Here is a 12368-nt window from a genome sequence, read left to right as displayed (position 1 = left end):
CGCCCATGTCCCCTCCTCAGTCTGCTCCCCCAGCTCCACCTCCCACTTAGCCTTCAGCTCCTCTACCGACGCCTCCCCCCACCTCCTGCATTACCTGGTAGATGTCAGACACCTTCCCATCCCCCACCCAAACCCCCGAAAGCACCCTAAGGGAACCCCTCCACCTGTCGCCTAGCAAACGCCTTGACCTGAAGGTACCTGAACATATCCCCCGGGGGGAGCTCAAACTTCTCCTCCAGTTCACCAAGGCTCGCGAACCTCCCGTCAATAAACAGGTCTCCCAACTTCCTAATGCCCGCCCTGTGCCACCCCAGGAATCCGCCATCCATGTTCCCTGGGACAAACCGGTGGTTCCCCCGCAGCGGAGCCTCCACCGAGCCCCCCACTTCCCCCTTGTGTCGCCTCCACTGCCCCCAAATTTTGAGTGTAGCCGCCACCACTGGGCTCGTAGTGTACCTCGTTGGAGGGAGCGGCAGCGGCGCCGTTACCAGTGCCTTCAGGCTCGTGCCTCCACAGGACGCCATCTCCATCCGTTTCCATGCTGCCCCCTCCCCATCCATTACCCACTTACGTACCATCGAGACGTTAGCTGGCCAATAGTGCCCAGAGAGGTTGGGCAGCGCCAGCCCCCCTCTATCCCTGCCCCGCTCCAAAAAGACCCTCCTTACCCTCGGAGTCCCGTGCGCCCAAACAAATCCCAGAATGCTGCTGTTCACCCTCCTAAAAAAGGCCCTCTGAACGAAAATGGGGAGGCACTGAAACAAAAACAACATTTTAACGGACTGTACTCTACCCGCCAACGACAACGGCAGCATGTCCCACCTTTTAAATTCCTCCTCCATCTGCTCCACCAACCTAGTAAAATTGAGCTTGTGCAGAGTCCCCCAGCTCCTAGCCACCTGAACCCCCAGGTACCTAAAACTCCTCACTGCCCTCTTTAGCGGGAGCCTACCAATCCCCTCCTCCTGATCTCCCGGGTGTACGACAAACAGCTCACTCTTGCCCAGGTTCAATTTATATCCCGAGAAACTCCCGAACTCAGCAAGAATCTCCATCACCTCCGGCATTCCCCCCACCGGGTCTGCTACATACAACAGCAAGTCGTCCGCATACAGCGACACTAGGTGCTCCTCCCCACCTCGCACCAAACCCCTCCACCTCCTCGACTCCCTGAGAGCCATGGCAAGAGGCTCAATTGCCAGCGCAAAAAGCAAGGGGGACAGCGGGCACCCCTGCCTCGTCCCACGGTGGAGCCTGAAGTACTCGGACTTCCTCCCATTTGTCGCTACACTCGCCATCGGGGCCTCGTACAGCAACCTCACCCATTTAATAAACCCCACCCCAAACCCGAACCTCTCCAACACCTCCCACAAGTACCCCCACTCAACCCTGTCAAAGGCCTTCTCCGCATCCAATGCCACCACAATCTCCGCCTCTCCTTCTGCTGCCGGCATCATTATCACATTTAGCAGCCTTCGCACGTTAGTGTTCAGCTGCCTCCCCTTCACAAAACCCGTCTGATCTTCATGTATCACCCCCGGCACACAGTCCTCTATTCTAGTGGCCAAGATCTTCGCCAGCAACTTGGCGTCTACATTCAGCAGTGAAATCGGCCTGTATGATCCGCACTGCAAGGGGTCCTTACCACGATTCTGGATCAGAGAGATTAGTGCCCGAGACATCGTTGGGGGCAGAACACCCCCCTCCCATGCCTCGTTGAAGGTCCTAACCAACAGGGGGGCCAGCAGGTCCGCATATTTCTTATTAAATTCAACCGGGAACCCATCCGGTCCCGGTGCCTTCCCCGACTGCATGTGGCCAATCCCACTGACCAGCTCCTCCAACTCGATCGCCGCCCCCAGTCCCTCCACCTGCTCCTCCTGCACCCTTGGAAATCGGAGCCTGTCCAAAAAACTCTCCGTTCCCCCTCCCACCGCCGGCGGCTCCGACCGGTACAGTTCCCTATAGAAGTCCTTAAAAACCTCATTGACCTCTTCCCCCTGCCGCACCACATTCCCATCTCTATCCTTCACTCCACCAATCTCCCTAGCCACGTCCCGCTTACGAAGCTGGTGCGCCAGCATCCTGCTCGCCTTCTCTCCATACTCATAGACCGCTCCCTGCGCCTTCCTCCACTGTGTCTCCGCCTTTCTGGTGGTCAATAAATCAAACTTGGCCTGCAAGCTACGCCGCTCCCCCAGCAATCCCTCCTCCGGGGCCTCCACGTACCTCCTATCCACACTCAACAGCTCCTCCACCAGTCTCTTTCTTCCCCCCCCCCCCCCCCCCCCCCTCCCTATGGGCTTGGATGGAGATCAGCTCCCCCCTAATCACTGCCTTCAGAGCCTCCCACACCATCCCCACCTGGACCTCCCCAGTATCATTGACCTCGAGGTACTTCTCGATACATCCCCGAACCCTCCTACACACCTCCTCATCAGCCAACAACCCCACGTCCAGACGCCAAAGTGGGCGCTGGTCCCGCACCTCCCCCATCTCCAGATCCACCCAATATGGAGCATGGTCCGAAATCGCAATAGCCGAATACTAGGCCTCCTCCACCCTCGGGACCAGTCCCCTGCTCAAAACAAAGAAATCAATGCGGGAATAAACCCTGTGCACATGGGAGAAAAAAGAGTACTCCCGAGCCCTCGGCCTCCCGGGTGGAGTTACTGTGGTGTCAGTAGTTGGCAGCACTTCTGCCTTTGAGTCAGAAAGTCCCGCTCCATAAAAATCTCGGCTGACACTCCAGTCTAGTGAGGGAGTGCTGCGCTGTTGGAGGTGGCAACTTTCAGATGAGATGTTAAACTGTGACCCTATCTTCCTCTCGGGTGGGGGTCCAAAGATCTCATGGCACTATTCCAGAGAAGGGCTGGGGAGTTATCTCTGGTGTCTTTTATATTTATCCCTGAATCAAAAATCATTAAAAATAATTATCTTATCATTATCACATTGCTGTGTGTAAAATGGCTGCCACTGTGACTCAACTTCAAAATAAAAGTACTTTGAGCCATCGGTGGTCATGAAAGGTGCTATATAAATGCAAGTCTACTTTTTAAATTAGCTACAAGATTAACTGAAGCTGTTGCATTTAGTTGAGCTGGGAGTGGATGTGAAAGAGTTCAAATCATTTACACGCTATGATTTTGCTGAAATTTAGTGAGCTGAAACAAATGAGCCAGGTTTCTATTAGTATGTTTCTTATACAGCTGGAAAGAGCAACCAATTTGAGAGTTCCACTTAAATCTGAAAGCATGAGCTACATCCTCAATATCGGCCGGTGTCTAAACAAATGCAATCAAATATGTTGTTGATTTCCCCCCCCCCACTTCAAATAATGTAATTGGAACCCTTTTGATTTCAGGTGCATATGAAGAATGGATATCAACAGAGGGAAATACATGGGGAAGATAGTCCACGGAGAAAGAGCATCTCTCTCAGTGCATCCCAGAAGAAGTGCATCCATTCAGTACTAAAGGAGCAGTAAGTATCAAAGGAGCTTTCTAATTCATCAGCTGAATTTTACAGAACAGGCACAATTGGTCAGCAAGCCAACTTCAATCATACCATAAGCCGAGTATCACACTGTCTTTTTCTTTAAAGAAAGCGAATGGTGGAGAACTTAGGGTGGGACTTGAGTAAAAGAAAAATACTGCGGATGCTGGAGATCTGAAATAATAGCCAAGTGCTTGGGAAAAAAAGTAAATAGGGTTTAAAATATTCTCTTTCAAACTGGTAGAAGATGGAACCGCAATCCGTAAATCTTACTGTACCAGTACTGAAACAAGCCGTTCGACTCCCTATCTCTGTGCTGATATTTTTCTCCTCATAAACCAGTCTAATCCTACTGCTGTTTATTCACCATACCCATTAATATTTTCTCTTTCGTGTAATGATTTTCCTACTCAAAGAACTCTAGGACTTTGCTTCAATTTGTATCAGAGAATTCCATGTCCTAACCATTTTTACTCTCCTACGAACCCGTCTTCCTCCAACATTAACTCTTTTGGGATTATCTTAAACTGGTGTAATGTCTCGCTGCTCAATGTGACTAGTTACCTTGTTGCAACCTTCATAACTATGTGCATCTTCATTATGTTGCCCATTTACCTCCTGTACTCAAGTGGTAAGAACAGTCCTAAAAGTTTTCCAATTTTGTTTCATAAGTGTACCCACCCTTCTCTTGTAACATCCTACTAATCTGTCCTGTACGTTTTCCATTGCTTTGATATATTTCCTGTAATGGGATGACTAAGCAGTACTCAAATTGCAACTGCTGCAGTAATTGTATTTATTTGACTTCAGCATGGGTTCAACATCAAGTAAGCTCAACTCTTGGGTTGGTGAATCAATTTTTACCAAAAATCAACACCAGAGGAGAGTATTTCCTTATTAAGGAAATAATTATGTTAGAAAGGCAGCCTAATGTTTGGAAAAAATGCAGTGAGAATGATTTTAGAAAATGACTAGATTACAAAGAGAGACAATGTTGTGTTGTTGGCTGGTCGATAGACTGCATTATTCGGTTTAAGAAAGATTACCTCTGAGTGGGGATAGTATTGTATTTTCTTCACTTTATATCATAACTCAAATTGTACTAATTAAATTGAATTTAAGCAATGTTTCGCTCTCCATGGCCTAATTAAAAAAAAAAAAAAATTTAGAGTACCCAATTCATTTTTTCCAATTAAGGAGCAATTTAGCATGGCCAATCCACCTAGCCTGCACATCTTTTTTGGTTCTGGGGTGAAACCAATGCAAACAGGGGGAGAATGTGCAAACGGCACACGGACAGTGACCCAGAGCCGGGATCGAACGTGGGACCTCGACCGCGTGAGGCAGCAGAGCTAACCCACTGCACCACCATGCTGCCCTCTACCCTCCTAATTTCTAATCTTAGTCCTACAACCCTCTGGGATATCTGCACTCCTTCAATTCTGGCCCCTTGCGCATCCCCAATTTTAATCACATCATCATGTTGGCCTTCATTGCAAGAGGATCTGAGTTCAGAATTAGAGGTGGCTTGCTGCAGTTATATAGGGCCTTTGTGAGACCGCACCTGGAGTATTGGGGTAGTTTTGATCTTACCTAAGAAAGGATATACTTGCCATAGAGGGAGTGAAACGGAGGTTCACTAGACTGACAGCAGTGTTGGCGGGATTGTCCTATGAGGAGAGGTTGGTTCGACTGGGCCTGTATTCACCAGAACTTAGAAGGATGAGAGGATTCGGATTAAAATGTATAAAATTTTTAAGGCTGGACAGACTAGATGGATGGAGGATGTTTTCCCTGGTTGTGGAATCTAGAACCAGGGGACACAGTCTCAGGTTACGGGGTAGACCATGTAGGATTGAGTTGAGGAAAAACTTCTTCACTCAAAGGATAGTGAACCTGTGGAATTCTCGACTACAGAAGGCTGTGCAGGATTAGCCATGATATTGAACAGCAAAATAGGCTTGAAGAGCCAAATGGCCGACTCTTGCTCCTATTTTCTATGTCATTGATGGTTATGCTTTCGATTGCCTCGGCCCCAAGTTCTGGAAAGCCCTCTATACTCTGTTTCGCTCACTTTCTTCAAGAAGCTTGTTAAAACCTATCTCTGATCCAGTATTTGGTCACCTGCCCCACCACTCTTTGTGGCTTGGTGTCAAGTTTTGTTTGATAATGCTTCTGTGAAATGCCTTGGGACATTTTGTTTTATTTAAGGCACTTTTAATGTAGAAACAAGCAGCTTCCAAGTGAAGTTAAATGCTCCTTGATTAGCATTGAAAATAGGAGTAGGCCATTCAGCCCTTCCAGCCTGCTCTGCCATTCAGTATAATCATGACCAAACTTCTGCATCAACGCCATAATCCCATTTTCTCCCCATAACCCTTGACACCTTTAGAGTCTAGAAATCTATCTATTTCCTTCAATGTACTCAGCTGTATATTAAATGTGTTGTATATTAAGTGTTAATCAACCTTGCAAGACATAACAAGTTCTACTGGTACACAGTCTGAGTAAGTGTAGGGTACCTTGGAAGGAATGTAGGAGTGGGATGCGCTGCCCCACTCATTGGTGGGACGGATGCAGACAGTAAAGATGATGGTGCTGCCAAGGTTCCTGATCATATTCAGAACCTCCCGATCATTTGTCCCAAAGGCGTTCTTTAAAACGGTTAACGTTGATCTCTGGGTTTGTATGGGCGGGGAGGACCCAGCGGATCAAAAGGTTTTTTTTTGGAATGGGGGCAAGGGGGGGGGGATTGCGATTCCGAATATAATGAAGTAGTCCTGGGCAGAAAACATCGCCATGGTTAAGATATGGGTAGTGGGGGACAGGTCAGCATGGAGGCGGCTTCTTATAGGGGAACAGAGGGCAGCAGAGCAGAGCTACTGATCAGCTGTTCTGGGGAAATTTGCATACGTGCAGTGCGGTCAGCCTAAGTTGAAGGTGAACCGGCGAAGGAGACCCAAGGAGTTTGAGTGAACATAAGAACTAGGAGCAGGAGTAGGCCATCTGGCCCCTCGAGCCTGCTCCGCCATTCAATTTGGGGCCTCACGGTAGCATGGTGGTTAGCATCAATGCTTCACAGCTCCAGGGTCCCAGGTTCGATTCCCGGCTGGGTCACTGTCTGTGTGGAGTCTGCACGTCCTCCCTGTGTGTGCGTGGGTTTCCTCCGGGTGCTCCGGTTTCCTCCCACAGTCCAAAGATGTGCGGGTTAGGTGGATTGGCCATGCTAAATTGCCCGTAGTGTAAGGTTAATGGGGAGATTCTTGGGTTACGGGTATACAGGTTACGTGGGTTTAAGTAGGGTGATCATTGCTCGGCACAACATCGAGGGCCGAAGGGCCTGTTCTGTGCTGTACTGTTCTATTCTATGTTAATGAGATCATGGCTGATCTTTTGTGGACTCAGCTCCACTTTCCGGCCCGAACACCATAACCCTTAATCCCTTTATTCTTCAAAAAACTATCTATCTTTACCTTAAAAACATGTAATGAAGGAGCCTCAACTGCTTCACTGGGCAAGGAATTCCATAGATTCACAACCCTTTGGGTGAAGAAGTTCCTCCTAAACTCAGTTCTAAATCTACTTCCCCTTATTTTGAGGCTATGCCCCCTAGTTCTGCTGTCACCCGCCAGTGGAAACAACCTGCCCGCATCTATCCTATCTATTCCCTTCATAATTTTAAATGTTTCTATAAGATCCCCCCTCATCCTTCTAAATTCCAACGAGTACAGTCCCAGTCTACTCAACCTCTCCTCATAATCCAACCCCTTCAGCTCTGGGATTAACCTAGTGAATCTCCTCTGCACACCCTCCAGCGCCAGTACGTCCTTTCTCAAGTAAGGAGACCAAAACTGAACACAATACTCCAGGTGTGGCCGCACTAACACCTTATACAATTGCAACATAACCTCCCTAGTCTTAAACTCCATCCCTCTAGCAATGAAGGACAAAATTCCATTTGCCTTCTTAATCACCTGTTGCACTTGTAAACCAACCTTCTGTGACTCATGCACTAGCACACCCAAGTCTCTCTGAACAGCGGCATGCTTTAATATTTTATCGTTTAAATAATAATCCCGTTTGCTGTTATTCCTACCAAAATGGATAACCTCACATTTGTCAACATTGTATTCCATCTGCCAGACCCGAGCCCATTCACTTAACCTATCCAAATCCCTCTGCAGACTTCCAGTATCCTCTGTACTTTTCGCTTTACCACTCATCTTAGTGTCATCTGCAAACTTGGACACATTGCCCTTGGTCCCCAACTCCAAATCATCAATGTAAATTGTGAACAATTGTGGGCCCAACACTGATCCCTGAGGGACACCACTAGCTACTGATTGCCAACCAGAGAAACACTCATTTATCCCAACTCTTTGCTTTCTATTAATTAACCAATCTGTGAAGACAAGCATCCAGCAGAGGGCAGCAGAGCAGAGCTACTGATCAGCTGTTCTGGGGAAATTTGCATACGTGCAGTGCGGTCAGCCTAAGTTGAAGGTGAACCGGCGAAGGAGACCCAAGGAGTTTGAGTGAAGACAAGCATCCAGCAGAGGGCAGCAGAGCAGAGCTACTGATCAGCTATTCTGGGGAAATTTGCATACGTGCAGTGCCGTCAGCCTAAGTTGAAGGTGGTTTGTGGAGGGCCTGTTGTCAAGTGACAGTTAAACCCGAAACACTTCGTGAGTGTTTCCCACCCTACCTCCTCCTCTAACCAACCCCCCCACCCCACGGTGGTTGGGAAGCGGGAGCAGGGGCTTGTTGTGAAGGTGAGTGAGTGCCTTTAAATTTGCTTACCTTTCAGCGGGAGCAGGGTTTGAGGGAATATCAGGTAAGCTCTTCCTTTCTTTTTCTTTTTCTTGTTTTTTTTTAAATCTAGAGGTGATGTCAGGGAAGGCAGTACAATGCTCCTCCTGCAGTATGTTTGAGGTGAGGGATGCCGTCAGTGTCCCTGCTGATTTCATCTGTGGGAAGTGCACCCAACTCCAGCTCCTCAAAAACCGTGTTAGGGACCTGGAGCTTGAGCTGGATGAACTTCGGATCATTCGGGAGGCAGAGGGGGTCATAGATAGGAGCTTCAGGGAAGTAGTTACACCAAAGACTGGAGATAGATGGGTAACTGTAAGAGGGACTGGGACGAAGCAGTCAGTGCAGGGACCCCCTGCGGTCGTTCCCCTGAGTAACAAGTATACCGTTTTGGATACTTGTGGGGGGGGGGGACGTACCAGGGGTAAGCCATGGGGTGCGGGCCTCTGGCACGGAGTCTGTCCCTGTTGCTCAGAAGGGAAGGGGGGAAAGGAGTAGAACATTAGTAATTGGGGACTCAATAGTCAGGGGCACAGATAGGAGATTTTGTGGGAGCGAGAGAGACTCACGTTTGGTATGTTGCCTCCCAGGTGCAAGGGTACGTGATGTCTCGGATCGTGTTTTCCGGGTCCTTAAGGGGGAGGGGGAGCAGCCCCAAGTCGTAGTCCACATTGGCACTAACGACATAGGTAGGAAAGGGGACAAGGATGTCAGGCAGGCCTTTAGGGAGCTAGGATGGAAGCTCAGAGCGAGAACAAACAGAGTTGTTATCTCTGGGTTGTTGCCCGTGCCACGTGATAGTGAGATGAGGAATAGGGAGAGAGAGCAATTAAACACGTGGCTACAGGGATGGTGCAGGCGGGAGGGATTCAGATTTCTGGATAACTGGGGCTCTTTCTGGGGAAGGTGGGACCTCTATAGACAGGATGGTCTACATCTGAACCTGAGGGGCACCAATATCCTGGGGGGGAGATTTGTTAGTGCTCTTTGGGGGGGTTTAAACTAATTCAGCAGGGGCATGGGAACCTGGATTGTAGTTTTGGGGTAAGGGAGATTGAGAGTATAGAGGTCAGGAGCACAGATTTGACTTCGCAGGAGGGTGCCAGTGTTCAGGTAGGTGGTTTGAAGTGTGTCTACTTCAATGCCAGGAGTATACGAAATAAGGTAGGGGAACTGGCAGCATGGGTTGGTACCTGGGACTTCGATGTTGTGGCCATTTCAGAGACATGGATAGAGCAGGGACAGGAATGGTTGTTGCAGGTTCCGGGGTTTAGGTGTTTTAGTAAGCTCAGAGAAGGGGGCAAAAGAGGGGGAGGTGTGGCGCTGCTAGTCAAGGACAGTATTACGGTGGCGGAAAGGATGCTAGATGGGGACTCTTCTTCCGAGGTAGTATGGGCTGAGGTTAGAAACAGGAAAGGAGAGGTCACCCTGTTGGGAGTTTTCTATAGGCCACCTAATAGTTCTAGGGATGTAGAGGAAAGGATGGCGAAGATGATTCTGGAAAAGAGCGAAAGTAACAGGGTAGTTGTTATGGGAGACTTTAACTTTCCAAATATTGACTGGAAAAGATATAGTTCGAGTACATTAGATGGGTCGTTCTTTGTACAATGTGTGCAGGAGGGTTTCCTGACACAATATGTTGACAGGCCAACAAGAGGCGAGGCCACATTGGATTTGGTTTTGGGTAATGAACCAGGCCAGGTGTTAGATCTGGAGGTAGGTGAGCACTTTGGAAACAGTGACCACAATTCGGTGACCTTTACGTTAGTGATGGAAAGCGATAAGTATACCCCGCAGGGCAAGAGTTATAGCTGGGGGAAGGGCAATTATGATGCTATTAGACATGACTTAGGACGTGTAGGTTGGAGAAGTAGGCTGCAAGGGTTGGGCACACTGGATATGTGGAGCTTGTTCAAGGAACAGCTATTGCATGTTCTTGATAAGTACGTACCAGTCAGGCAGGGAGGAAGGGGTCGAGCGAGGGAACCGTGGTTTACCAAAGAAGTGGAATCTCTTGTTAAGAGGAAGAAGGAGGCCTATGTGAAGATGAGGCGTGAAGTTTCAGTTGGGGCGCTTGATAGTTACAAGGAAGCGAGGAAGGATCTAAAGAGAGAGCTGAGACGAGCAAGGAGGGGACATGAGAAGTCTTTGGCAGGTAGGATCAAGGAAAACCCAAAAGCTTTCTATAGGTATGTCAGGAATAAAAGAATGACTAGGGTAAGAGTAGGGCCAGTCAAGGACAGTGGTGGGAAGTTGTGTGTGGAGGCTGAGGAGATAAGCGAGATACTAAATGAATACTTTTCGTCAGTATTCACTCAAGAAAAAGATAATATTGTGGAGGAGAATGCTGAGACCCAGGCTATTAGAATAGATGGCATTGAGGTGCGTAAGGAAGAAGTGTTGGCAATTCTGGACAAGGTGAAAATAGATAAGTCCCCGGGGCCTGATGGGATTTATCCTAGGATTCTCTGGGAAGCCAGGGAAGATATTGCTGAGCCTTTGGCTTTGATTTTTAGGTCATCATTGGCTACAGGAATAGTGCCAGAGGACTGGAGGATAGCAAATGTGGTCCCTTTGTTCAAGAAGGGGAGTAGAGATAACCCCGGTAACTATAGACCGGTGAGCCTAACGTCTGTGGTGGGTAAAGTCTTGGAGAGGATTATAAAAGATACGATTTATAATCATCTAGATAGGAATAATATGATTAGGGATAGTCAGCATGGTTTTATGAAGGGTAGGTCATGCCTCACAAACCTTATCGAGTTCTTTGAGAAGGTGACTGAACAGGTAGACGAGGGTAGAGCAGTTGATGTGGTGTATATGGATTTCAGTAAAGCGTTTGATAAGGTTCCCCACGGTCGGCTATTGCAGAAAATACGGAGGCTGGGGATTGAGGGTGATTTAGAGATGTGGATCAGAAATTGGCTAGTTGAAAGAAGACAGAGAGTGGTAGTTGATGGGAAATGTTCAGAATGGAGTTCAGTTACGAGTGGCGTACCACAAGGATCTGTTCTGGGGCCGTTGCTGTTTGTCATTTTTATAAATGACCTAGAGGAGGGCGCAGAAGGATGGGTGAGTAAATTTGCAGACGACACTAAAGTCGGTGGAGTTGTAGACAGTGCGGAAGGATGTTGCAGGTTACAGAGGGACATAGATAAGCTGCAGAGCTGGGCTGAGAGGTGGCAAATGGAGTTTAATGTGGAGAAGTGTGAGGTGATTCACTTTGGAAAGAATAACAGGAATGCAGAATATTTGGCTAATGGTAAAATTCTTGGTAGTGTGGATGAGCAGAGGGATCTCGGTGTCCATGTACATAGATCCCTGGAAGTTGCCACCCAGGTTGATAGGGTTGTGAAGAAGGCCTATGGTGTGTTGGCCTTTATTGGTAGAGGGATTGAGTTCCGGAGCCATGAGGTCATGTTGCAGTTGTACAAAACTCTAGGACGGCCGCATTTGGAGTATTGCGTACAGTTCTGGTCGCCTCATTATAGGAAGGACGTGGAAGCTTTGGAACGGGTGCAGAGGAGATTTACCAGGATGTTGCCTGGTATGGAGGGAAAATCTTATGAGGAAAGGCTGATGGACTTGAGGTTGTTTTCGTTAGAGAGAAGAAGGTTAAGAGGTGACTTAATAGAGGCATATAAAATGATCAGAGGGTTAGATAGGGTGGACAGCGAGAGCCTTCTCCCGCGGATGGAGGTGGCTAGCACGAGGGGACATAGCCTTAAATTGAGGGGTAATAGATATAGGACAGAGGTCAGAGGTGGGTTTTTTACGCAAAGAGTGGTGAGGCCGTGGAATGCCCTACCTGCAACAGTAGTGAACTCGCCAACATTGAGGGCATTTAAAAGTTTATTGGATAAGCATATGGATGATAAGGGCATAGTGTAGGTTAGATGGCCTTTAGTTTTTTTTCCATGTCGGTGCAACATCGAGGGCCGAATGGCCTGTACTGCGCTGTATCGTTCTATGTTCTATGTTCTAAGCTTAACAGCTGTTAATGTAAAGCGGGTATTGTTAACAGCACTTCTGCCGTTCTCGCCGGCCCGGTACTCCGTGAGCCC

The 12368-nt window shown here is 48.3% G+C and overlaps 1 protein-coding gene across 1 annotated transcript in view; it reads left to right on the top strand.

Annotated features, from left to right (window-relative positions):
- Positions 1-12368, top strand: part of nup88 (nucleoporin 88) — a 76708-nt gene that overhangs the window by 52070 nt on the left and 12270 nt on the right. Inside the window, exon 16 of the mRNA XM_038813604.1 lies at positions 3365-3483. Coding sequence (XP_038669532.1) covers positions 3365-3483 — 119 coding nt within the window. The remainder of the gene's footprint in view (positions 1-3364; positions 3484-12368) is intronic.

Source organism: Scyliorhinus canicula, chromosome 12 (genome assembly GCF_902713615.1).
Source record: "Scyliorhinus canicula chromosome 12, sScyCan1.1, whole genome shotgun sequence".
Lineage (NCBI taxonomy): Eukaryota > Metazoa > Chordata > Chondrichthyes > Carcharhiniformes > Scyliorhinidae > Scyliorhinus > Scyliorhinus canicula.
Note: the sequence above shows the minus strand (reverse complement) of the source record. Positions and strands in the feature narration are given on the sequence as shown.